This window comes from Typopeltis vanoorti, chromosome 24 (genome assembly GCF_054136105.1).
Source record: "Typopeltis vanoorti isolate ZY-2024b chromosome 24, IOZ_Tvanoo_1.0, whole genome shotgun sequence".
Classification (NCBI taxonomy): domain Eukaryota; kingdom Metazoa; phylum Arthropoda; class Arachnida; order Uropygi; family Thelyphonidae; genus Typopeltis; species Typopeltis vanoorti.
Window position 1 is genome coordinate 22,101,415 of NC_143572.1, and position 12,679 is coordinate 22,114,093.

General features: G+C 33.1%; 1 protein-coding gene across 1 annotated transcript in view; it reads left to right on the forward strand.

Annotated features, from left to right (window-relative positions):
* The window catches only part of LOC150092995 (tyrosine-protein phosphatase non-receptor type 9-like), a 284,280-nt gene that overhangs the window by 34,023 nt on the left and 237,578 nt on the right, over window positions 1–12,679 (forward strand). Inside the window, exon 4 of the mRNA XM_090413471.1 lies at window positions 8,260–8,403. Within this exon, the coding sequence (XP_090269597.1) occupies window positions 8,260–8,403 (144 nt within the window). The remainder of the gene's footprint in view (window positions 1–8,259; window positions 8,404–12,679) is intronic.

Below are 12,679 nucleotides of genomic sequence, written 5' to 3' on the forward strand. Positions count from 1 at the left end.
TTGAAACCATTAAAATGAACTATAAACCATTTTAGGGGACTATCATTTGAATAAATACATTAAACCTTTTCCAAAAAGGGGGAGCCGATAGAAATAGGTAAAATTATATGGAGACTAAATATATGGAAATTAAAGATATGCAAACTAAAAATTAAAAAATGCATATGGTGATTTCATAATTGTCATAAGTCTGTGGCTTTATATTTGTATCAGATTTTCTGCGTTGTTTTCTATTAATGGGAATCTTGGCCTAACTTGCATTTTGTGGAGCTTCCAACTTTGAGATTACATAGGGGCATGAATGTTTTTATTGAGTTTTTGGCACATTTAATGGCTATAGTTTCTGATATCCTTAGGCATTGTTTCATTATTCTATATGTCTAATATGATGGATGGGTTTTTTCAGTTTGCATGGTATGCTTCTGTTCAAGCACGTGGGTTGAGATTTCTGTTTTCCTTTGGTTATTTCTTCTTATTTTGGGAGTTATATATACTTTTTTATCAATATATTTTCGATGTTGTACCATAAAAGGTCAATCTTGAGAATTCTAATCAAAGGAATGTCAAAAATCATTCCTTTTTATATTAATTTTATTTTAATTTAGGTTTTAAATACATATCATCAGTGTTTTAATCTAATTGGAGTAAAAAAAGCAAGTGATGTAATACAAGGGGTACTCCTTATGAAAAATAGGCAAAATAGCCATAAGCATTAATATCAATTTAGCTTCCTGTTTTTTCAGTTTCCATGTCTCTGATTCTTATAATAACACGGACCTTCAATCTTCAGTTGAAGATATTAGGTGTTATTTGCTAATCAGACATGTCTTGAAGTACAAGAGCTCCAATAAAGAGCTTAGTATTTTGGATATTCTAAAATACAATAAAATTGAAGCCATATGAAGAAAAATTCATTTCCTCTACTATCAAGGAGTTGTGTTATAAAAGTGATTCATAGTTACCATAAATAAGTATCTGAAGATTATTTTCTAAGCAAAAGAGAAATGAAAATTATGATTGAGTGAACAAATTTAAAAATGAAATAAAAAAAAATCCATTATTGTTTTAGGTATAAAATTTCAGTATTGTTATTATTCATGCGCTTGCAAGAAACAATGAAAGTATTAGTTAAAGAACACCAGCTTATCCAAGAACAAAGGTCAGAAAAATACCTGATCTATTGATTTGAAAGAAAGATAATGAACTAGAAAACTTAAACGAGAAAAAAATTAGTTTCAGTATTTTTGTGTTGTGTGAGAAAATACTGTCTCTTCCCACATTTGCAAGAATTACAATCAGCTTGTTTTGAGATTTTACAGTAGTAGCAGTGAGTCATATATTACAAGATGCTAGAATTCACATGAAAGAAAATCCTAAGTTTATCAAGACAGAAGTATGGTGTGAACGGTTCTTCAGAAGAATTGTTTCATCATGAGAAATAACTTTCAAGTTCCTTTTATGGAGCTGAAATGGCAATATTTTGATGGCCGAAAAGATAGTTTCAGGGAAACAAATAGGAGATAAAATTTATCATAGATCAATAACAAATAAGCATGCATTTTTAATTTAAGAATTGGGTGCAAACTGTTTTTATCATGTCACAATAAAGTCTGCTTCTGTATTACTTTTTAAAAGACTGCAAAATCCTAACTGCTTTTCTTAATACAAATAGTAAAAGCTGGAAATCTGTTAGCAGTTGGATGGGACAATAATTGTGAATAAAAGTGGTGTTATAATTTACATCTCCATTGCAATGGTTTATATGATAATTGCATATGATTGAACTTCCTTAGGAGCTATCGGAAAGAAAGAAAATTGTGAAACATTATCATTTGTAATGCTTACTCTGATTGTTGGAAGTCTGCCATAAATATTTAGCAGAGCCAGGTAGTCTCAGTTCATATCAAAGTATTATGAAATTTGCAATTTTTTTTTGAAACTGAACTTTTAGTTTCACAATTTAATGTCACATGTTAGGTAGCTTATAATTGATGTGTGTGTGTATATTGCACCTTTATATTCAGAACAATATCTGTCAGTAAATTAATAAGGGTGTTAAGTTCATAATGAGTTTATGCTCTTATATTGTTTGGCAATAAAAGGCATTCATCTTTTAGTAGCTGATCTATCAAGTAAATTATATTCTTGCTTTAATCCTTCGCTAAAGTACAAGCAAACAAAGATTATGTATCAAGTATCTTCACAACTAGGCTACTAATATATAGCGGCTATTGACTTCATGCCTCAGTATCCCGTATTACAAAGCACACTTCCATTCAGATGTATATCTTTCTGTGCATTAGGAAAGCATCATTTCCATTACTGGTTTCAACTTTTATTGAGGTCTCATCAGTGGGAGCCAGATCCAGGAAGATACTAAAGTTAATGCAGAAAAGTAATATTTTCTATATACAATTAGAATGGTGTATTACTATATTATTAAAATACTCTGTATTAGAGTTCTAGAAAGTTTTTTCACTTGGTTATCCAGTAAATTATAATAGATAAATTATAATTTTTGTTTTAATCCCTTACCAAAGTGTAAGCAAAGTTTGCATATAAAGTATCTTCATCACTAGTGTATTTTTATATAGAGGATGTTGATTTCACATCAGTTGCCTCAACCTTATTTATTTAATGAGGTGTCATCAGTAGATCTGGCTTCCACTGTTGAGACTTTGCTAAAGGTTGAAATTAGTCTAGATAGTGGCCTTTCCTATAATGCATAGCAATATACATCTGAAAGAAGCGTGCTTTGCGTTATTGGATAGTGAAGCGATTGATCTGAAGTCAAACAGCCTCTATATATAACTAGCTTAGTCGGGAAGATACTTCATTCACATTCTTTGTTGCTTACACTTCAGTAAAGGATTGAAACAAGAATATAATTTCTTATCTATTATAATTTAATGAAAGTAAGGATTGATTCAGTAATTAAAAGAAACGTTTTCTTCTGTCAGCCAGAAATCCTGTTTCTTGCAATGATTACTCACATTGACGGTTAAGAGAACTTGTCTAAGAAGACATTTAAGGGCAGGAATAAAACATTGTCCTGGAGTATGAGTGAGTGATATCACTCACTGATATGAGTGAATGGAATCAACTAAAATTTTCACTGGTGTTGAAGTTCAATTTTGAACTTCAAATTAACAGAAGCTTCAAATTCAGTCACCATTCCTGAAATTAGAGATGGATATTTTTTTTCAGTTCTGTAATTTGTCACTAAAACAAAATACACTCTAGAAGATGAAATTAATTGTGAATATTACTTGTTTTTTGTGCCTTAAATATATTTTTTTTTTATCTTGAATCAATAATTGATTTTTAAACTAGGATAAATAAGTAAAAGACTCATCATAGAAGGTCCCTCTATCATACATACAACTCATCATACCATGCTTTAAATATAGTTACATTCTCTGCAAACTCCACACTCAAGCAATGCATTCATCACTCTACACATCAAAATACCTGCTTCTCATACTCTCCTTATACAATCTCCAGGGATGATCTCTTGTTCCCCTCATCTCCCTCCATTCTATGAAAATCATCTTCAGCATTAATCTGATAAGAATCCCTTACCAACTTATACATTTCTATCATATCACTCTTCCTACTTTTCCATCCACTAGATTCTGTAAATTGCATCTTCTCAATGTTCCACATTAGTCAATTGCCTCTAGACCCTTTCTAATACTTCTTTATCCTTTTAACAACAGGTGACCGTATCTGTGCATAGTAGTCCATATGTAGCCAAACATTGCAACTATAATTTCCTTACGTCTACAAGTCAGTGTATACTCTGCATCATTGCTGGAATTTTTTTTGCTGTTCTCACAATTTTAGCAATGTGTCCTCTAAATTTTAGGTACCTATCCACCATCACCTCAGATCTCTTATTTCCTCCACCTTTTTCAATATATCCCAAAACTGTATACTCTGTCTCATTTTGTTTTTTGAATTTTAAAATCTTACACTTTGCAACATTGAATTGGTAACCCCACTCCCATGTTCATTCACTGTCTAATCAAGCCCTCTTGTAAAGCATCATCTGTGTCATCTATATCTATTCTAAGAGGCAGCTTTTGTTGTACTCTTTTTTTTTTCTCCCCTAATGTTTCACTCAGCCTTTAATGTATCACTCTAGTAACATAGCAGAGGCCTGTATTATTCAAATACAGGCCTTGTGTGGATGTTAAACATGTTCTGTAGGTTGACTTTGTGAATATGTTCTTTCAGTTTAGCAAATGTCCTTGGTAGGGTGAAATGTACGTGCATTCTTCAGAATAACTTAATTTTCCTTCTCCTTTGACGCTGAGTCTAGTAGAGGTTTTTTTCAGCTACTGCAGCCATTTTGCTTCTCATAGGTACAGCACCAATCTGTGGTTGGAAGAAGGATTACTGCTTTAGTGGGAAACTAGTACATTCTTGCTCTAAGGCAAGGAAGCATCTGATTTTTCACTAAAGTAGTTGTGAGTAGCATTATACTTGTAAATATTTGTAATTGGTTTTATGAAACAATATTCAGTCTATCCCAGATTATTATATTAAATTAGTCTATAACTACTTATTGTAAAGACCTGTCCAGCTGTGGGTCAGCTAAGGATTACATAATCTGGAAACTCTGCTCTGAATACCAAACATGAAAATTTTCAGGTCTTCATTTAGCAGGATGATGGTCTCATATTGACCCATGACATTCATTTAACACATAAAGACATTAACAAATGTCTGTGATCATGGTGGAAGTTGAACCCATGAGCTACTGGTTGGAGAGTGGAAGTGCTATTCACATGCAGCTAACCAGGATGACTAGCAGCACTTATGGTAAATTGCAAATAGTTCAGCTTCTTTTTTTTAAGTACAGAATAAATTGTACTAATTTCATATCCTTCTGTTCAAATGAAAAAAAGTTGCACTTTTTATAAAGGAGCCTTGTCTTATATACTTGTTCAGTAGAATGCTCGCATAGTTACATCTGTTCTATACTATATCATCTTCAAATTGTAGCTCGACAGTTTGTATGTCGAGCTACAATTTGTGGAAATGCATCATATAAGAGCTTCTGTGAAAACTGTATGCAGTTAAACTCATGGCATTTTTGTTATTGTTATATACAGTATAAAGTTAATATAAAAATAAGTTTTTATATAACTAAGCTATACCAAGATAACATGTTAAACAAAAGTTTCAATCCTGTGATAATCTTTTGTCTGGTAGCCCATTATGATGATCAACTGTAAAATCTCTTGTGGTGAAATATAGAAATATTTTTCACCTATATCGATTTTACATAGCCCATAAGAAATGTAAATTAAGTTAAATATATGACAGTTTCTATATATTGAACAAAATTATGTACATAAAATATTTCATTCATCAAGATACTGATATATCTAAAGAATAGAATAAATCATGATTAGTGACTGGGATTAGTTTTTTTTTTTGAATGAATAAATTTTAAAGTGCAGATAAAAAATAACGTACTTTGACTTTTGTATGTGTAGCTGTTTGGACCCTATGTCTGCAACTCCTACTACACTTAAGTTTCATTATCTTCATGATTGTATATAGTTATTTTCATCTGGAACATACTTGAGAAGCTATATGCTGTCATAATCTAGTTGGATAAAATCCTTTTGATTTTCATATAAGCTAAGCTATACCACGATAACATGTTAAACAAAAGTTTCAATCCTGTGATAATCTTTTGTCTGGTAGCCCATTATGATGATCAACTGTAAAATCTCTTGTGGTGAAATATAGAAATATTTTTCACCTATATCGATTTTACATAGCCCATAAGATACCTATAATTAAAAGTGTATATAACCTACTGTAATGTAATAAATTTTGTAATATAATGTTAGAATAACTGAATGTAGAACCACAAGCAATTGTAACCAAAATGATCAGACAGGATTAAGATAGTAAACTGAAGGTCAACAATAGGCTCAAAGGTCACTGAATTATGTGTTTTTTGCTGCCAAAACCTAACGTAAGCGTGGATGATGTAAGGGTGCTTCCAGTAAAGTTTTGGAAGGATGGCCAATGATATTAAAGGTGGAGATTGAGCGGCAAAATTCTCTCTTATTTTTTGTTCCTGCGGCAAACTTTTCGAGGAGGGGAAGAGTCGAAGTCCTGCGAGCAGTAGTTCTGGAGATCATGGGGAATTCGCTGGAAACAGAGGCCGTACTTCAAGATATCCGTCCGTAGTATGTTTCGACGAATGCACCAATCCACATGCATGCTGATTTGTCTCAGCTGAAATAGTTTCATCACCGAAGAAACACATTACTGTTACAAGGAAGGAATTTGCAAGATGACAACCGCTGAATAGTGCCCGATCACAGCCGTCATGCAAGATTGAAAAAAGGAACCTGCAGAATTCACCCTTAACCCTTTTGGACCAAGACTGTACATGATTTTGTGAACTTGTAAGTAAATTGCTTTATATTAATTGCCTAGATTGTGTGTACAGATGATAGATGTAGAAAGAATACTGTAAACTTGAATAGTGCTTGTGTTACATAATGCCTAAAACGTGTATAATATAATAGTGTCTAATATTAATAGGATAGAGAGTAGGGATATGTTTGTTAAAAATCCATCCACGTGTCTATTATGTTTAGTGTAAAAGGTTTCTTTGTTTAGTACCTTAAGTGAATTGTCTTACTAAATGTGTGGAGAGTCAGGCACGTAATATGTCCCATTACCTTTGTATGCTAATTGTATTGTCTTAGCTAAAATAAACATGTTTGGTTTTGTTAATAGCTTGCCTGATCTTTGTTAGCCAATGCACTGCCTCACAAAACCAAATCGAACATGTGTGACCTAAGTGAAGTAACAGCTACGACTAAGTAATTCGGAGTTACTTGAGATAAAATTGATTTAAGGGTTATTATACTGAGAATAATTTAGTTAGCTTAGCTAAATTATTCTCTTGTATGTAAAAGAAAGAGAAAATTCTTTTACACAATCCTTAATGGTGCTGTCGTTAACAAAAATAAATTTTTAAGGATTAATACTAGAATTACAGCAACCTAGATTAAGGATTTTGCCCCAGCCAGAGACTTTTTCTCAGTCTACGTACAGGCATTTTGTGCAAGCTCAAGCAATCGCAAAAATAATGAAGTCATCATCATCAAATTCCTGCCATGTACCCTCAAGGGGTGTACAGGATATGATAGTACTACATGAAAAAAATTACATCATTACTAACTTCCTATCTACAATTTTCCTCCAAATCAGTCTGTTACTTGTCAAGGCTTCAACATTATCAGATCTTATATTTGTATTGTCTAAGGCACTTTGTACTTTTACCGTATCAATCCACCTATATCTTGGTCTTCCTCTGGGTCGTTTTGCTACCAACCTGGCAGAGAACACTTGTTTTGCTAAATCTTTCTTCGCCCATTCTGTTTAGGTGACCATACCACCTGAGATTAGCTCTGCTAACGCATTCCTGGATGTTGACAATGTCAAGTTCTTTCCTAATATCCTCGTTTTTAATATGATATTGCCATTGTTGCCATCTGTTCACACCTATAATCTTTCTCAGGACTCTCATATCTGCGGTCTCTAGTCTTTGGTCAAGTGTTTTACTTCTGACCCAGCTCTCAGATCCATAAGTTAAAACTGTTTTGAACACTGTCTTGTATACAGCTAATTTAGTGTTCCGACAAAATAATAAAGTATGAGGGGAAATACATTGAAGTAAAATAACGTTATACACTTAAACAAACATAAATATACATATATAATAAATGACACAACCTCTTAAGAGGTGATTTTTAATAAGAGGACTTGGCATCCACTTTGAAGATCATAGTCCTCTTGTTGGAGTGTAAATAGGTTTCTAGTAATGCACACAGATTGCTTAGTGCAAAATCAAGGAGCAATAGGATAAATGTCAAGTGGTGACTATTGTGATAGCAGTCATTTAAACTCAAATGACTCTTTGGTAAATTAAAATCTAGCATTATGTCACATTATGGAGAGCCCCTTCTCAAGAGATTTTCCCTTTTTCTTCATAAAATAATTAGACAAAGGTGAAATTATTTTGGAAATAGTTTGACTGTTTTCAAACATATATATATATATACTAGACTTTCCAAGTTTAGTACTGTGTGTGTGTGTGTGTGTATATATATATATATATATATATTTTTTTTTTTTTTTTTTTCCCTGTGATTGTTTAAAAAATGGTTCTTGTGAAAACAACTTTTCAACATAAATTTTGATTACATTTTTGTTAAGGCTGTAAAGGAATTCGTATCAGTTGTGAATGAACTACAGCTGCATAACAATGGTGGATCAATGTCATGGAATACAGCGGTAAAATTTATGATGGCTCGGAAATTTGATGTATGTAGAGCAGTTACTTTGTATGAAGCTCATGAGGTAAGCATAAGTGCATTCTTCTAGAAACTTAATTTTTTTTAGAAAATTGCTTTCTGAGTGTTTCAAAAAATCCCTGTTCATCTTGAAAAAAAAATAAATACAGGCAGTCCCCTACTTAAAAATGGATTGTGTTTCAGAGGACTGTCCACAAGTTATAAGTTGTATTGGCCTCTGAAGCTGGTGTGGTATCTGATAGTTTACTGTATAAGCTAGAAATGTTATAATGTAATGTTAGTGCTAAAAAAAAGGAAAACTTAAAATAAATTATTCATGGCAGATGGCATAAACAAATTAAGAAAATCATAAATCTAAAACTTAATTTGAAAACATTTAAAAAAAATTATAATAGTAGGTTTCAATGATTCAGATCATTTAAAATATTTAATGTGAGCTCATACTTAATGATTGTATTCACAATTGATGTAGCCAGCTTAAAGTGACGAGATAGGCTTGTGTTGTCTCGATCACCTTTGTAATTAATAATATTCAATTTCATTTTAAGTACAGTCTTATTATGTTAAAGATACCAATTAATTTTATAAACTTGGTTTTAATCCTTTTTTCCAAGTAAGCAAACAGACAAGTAAGTCAAGTTTGCACCTGAACATAGTTCAGGTCTGAGGCAACTCGTGGTAAAGGTGGAGTAAGATCTGATCACTTTCCCATAGTATCACCCTTAATGTAAAGCACATCCCCTTGTGGAGATGTATGATGCTATGCATTAAAGGAAAGGGCCACTACCCAGACCGGTTTTGACCTTTATTGATTAAAACCAAGTTTATAAAATTACTTGGTATCTTTAACGTATAGTATACCCAAGGTAAAAAACTTTCTCCAGTCTTATTATGTTTTTGAATGGATGCACTGCTCATATCTGGTCTTTTATATCCATTAGTTAACCCTGTAAATCACAGTATGAAATAATAATCATAATAATACAAGAATACTGCAACCATTTGCTCATTGGAGACTACAGCAAACAAAAGAGTGTTATTGGTTGGACGATAAGCTGGTAATATGCAGTTTCATTGGAAGTTTTGCTTAGATTATTTGTAACCCCTGATTGGCATAAATTTAAATGGAAGCTTTCCTAATTTGTCCATAACTTTGAATCATCATAAGTCAGATTTACATGGGTAGGGGATTGCCTGTAATATAATATAAATAATATTTAGATAATATATAGACACTGTTTAGATATGGTGTTTAAAGATATGTAAGACTTGTTTCAGTTTCTAATATATTGCTTTTAACACAGAATCCTGAAGTGTCACCTTTTAACAGATATACATAAGGATACACACATTTTCAGAAGTATTGGAATAATAAAAGAAATTCAGACAAATGATTATTATTATTATCCAAGGAATCAAGGACTCATTGGGAGGCCATAAATCATCCACATCTGCTGTCATACCTTCTCTTAAACTCCACACTAGATGCATTCACTGCTCTGTTAGAGAATAACGTAGCCCTCGAACCTTTCTTAACTATGCACAAACTTAATTTTCACATGATATACACAATACTATGCATTATGTTCCCTTGTCCTCTCTCCACCTTCTATATAATGAAAAATTTCATCAGAAGTTTCAAGACCTCTATTCTCTTTTTACCAGTGTCTGCAGTCTACACATTTTCATTCTACCCTCATAATCTACATTCCGTAAGATATCATGTTTGTTACTTTTCTTTGCATACTTTCCATAGTTTCTATATCCCTTCAAACCCAGGAGATCAAATCTGCACTCTTTGGTCTGGGTGTGGTCGTATCAAGGCCTTGTAAAATAGGCAATAAGACTTCCTTATTATTACATGTCAATGTTCGTTTCGACATTGCAATTCATCCTCTGAGTTGTTTGCAATTTTTGCAATATGACTTTTGAAATTTTTCCTATTCATCATAATTCCCTACCTGTCTCATGAGTTTCTTGTAGCATAATCCTGCCAATATAATATGCCATTAAATTAAAAATGCTAAGAAATTATATTCTTGTTTAGTCCTTTATACAAGTTGTAAGCAAATAAAGGTTTCGGGTGAAGTATTTTCATGACTAGCCGACTTGTATATAGATACTAATGGCTTCACATTAATTGCATTAGTATCCCATAATGCAAAGCACATCTTTTTTTTCATCACACCAAAGTACATTATTTTACACTTACTAACATTGAATTGATAGCTATTATTATTGCCCACATTTCCAGCCTATTCAAATTATTCTGTAAGTTCTGGATATCAGTAGCATCCCTGATTACTCTTCTGTCTTTGCATCATCAGCAAATAATTGAACATATCCTGTCAGATCCTTCCCAATATTATTAATATATAGACTGAACAACAATGGTCCAAGGACTGATCCTTAGGATTCCACCTGACATCTTAAATCTGGCAGATTCACACCTACCGCTTTCTGATACCTGTCTGTCCATTCAAACCATCCCCTTATCCAATTCAAAAGTTTATATTCCAATCCCACATTCTCCAGTTTATTCAACAGCTTCTCATGAGGTATTCTATCAAATGCTTCATCAAAGTCAAACATTATCATAGTATATCCGTTTCCTTTATCCAGTTGGGCTGTAATATTGTTATAAAATCTGGGCAAATTGCGAAAACATGACCTCCTGTTAGTGAACCCATAACCCATGCTGTTCCTTGCAGAGCAGTGCATGGCAAATATTTTAAAAATATTTAATTGATGCAATATTGCAACGTGTCCATATAGTTTGAAGAATGAATAGCATAGGAGTGAAATGATGTGTAATCTTATTTAACAAGTGGTTCATGAGAAAGCGATAATGTGGAAGGAATACCATGTGTATAAGAATGATGCTAGTTATGAAAATTATAAGTAGCAGGCCAGAAGAATTACAGCTGTTGTCCAGAAAGCTGAGTGAGTACAAAAAGGAACTGGCTCTGCAAGCTAAAGAAAACTCAAAAAAGAATCCTGTTGTTGCAAATAAAAGAAAGAATGAGTATGAAAGTAACTGCTGAATGTAGATAGTATCCATGTAACAGATGCAGTAATGGAACTCGCTGGTATGAGGAGGTACTAGAGCTGTTGAACAAACTGAGTAAGAATTTGGCAATGGGGCTAATGAGATATCAGCATAGATGCTAAAGGAATGTTCAGCAGAACTAGCTGTTTTCCTTTGATCAAGCTATATAATTTGAGCCTCAGAACAGGTATTCCACAGGAGTGAAAAGAATGCATGATAATCCCATTGCTCAAGGGTGGTCTAAAGACTGATATCTCCAACTATTGACTTGTCAATAGTTGGAGATATCAGTCTTTAGACCACCCTTGAGCAATGGGATCAATGAGCAAAGAGAGTAATCAGGGATGCTACTGATATCCAGAACTGGTGAAGATTATGGAAAAGTTAGTAAGTGCTTGTATTTAGAAATGGGTTGACAGAGAATTATATTTTGCAATGAACTGCATGGATTTACTAAGACAAGGTCATGTTTCAGCAACTTACATTTTATAATAATGTTACTATTCAGTTAGACAAGGGAAATGGATACACTGATACATTTTAGACTGCAAGTAAGGCTTGATGGGATACACCATGGAAGACTATTGCATAAATTGGAGAATCTGGATTGGATTATAAACTATTTGCTTGATTAATAGGATGGCTGACTGTTAGATATCACAAAGTGGTATATGGGGGATGTGAGTCTGCAAGATTGAAGGTGAACAGTGGTGTACCATAGGGATCAGTCCTTCTTCCTTTTTTATTCGATCTTTACTAATATTATTTACATTGAGAAGGATTTGACAGGTGGCATACAGCTGTTTGCTTATGATGCAAAGATAGGTAGGGTAATCAGGAATGCATCTGATATTGCAGTACTCTCAAAATGATTTGAATAGGCTGGAATTGTAGGCATGTGAAAATGACTGTCAGTTCAATGTTAGTAGATGTAGTCATACATCTTGGTGAAAATATCCAGTGTCATATTATATTGGTGGGATTATGCAAGAAGACACTGATATCAGACTAGTTATACTGGAGTTTTAGTAGATAGGAAGTTGAAGTTCAAGGGACATATAGCCAAGATTGTAAATACAACTCAGAGGTTACTTGAAATGTTCAGTGAACCTTAGCATGTGAGGATAAGGAAGTCATTTTGCCTCTTTACAAGGCCTTGATATGCCTCTGCTTGGACTATTGTGCCCATGTCTGGTCTTCTGGTTTCCATGATGATGTTGATACATTGTAATCAGAGTGCAAAGGAGAGTGGTAGAGATGATATCAATCGTGG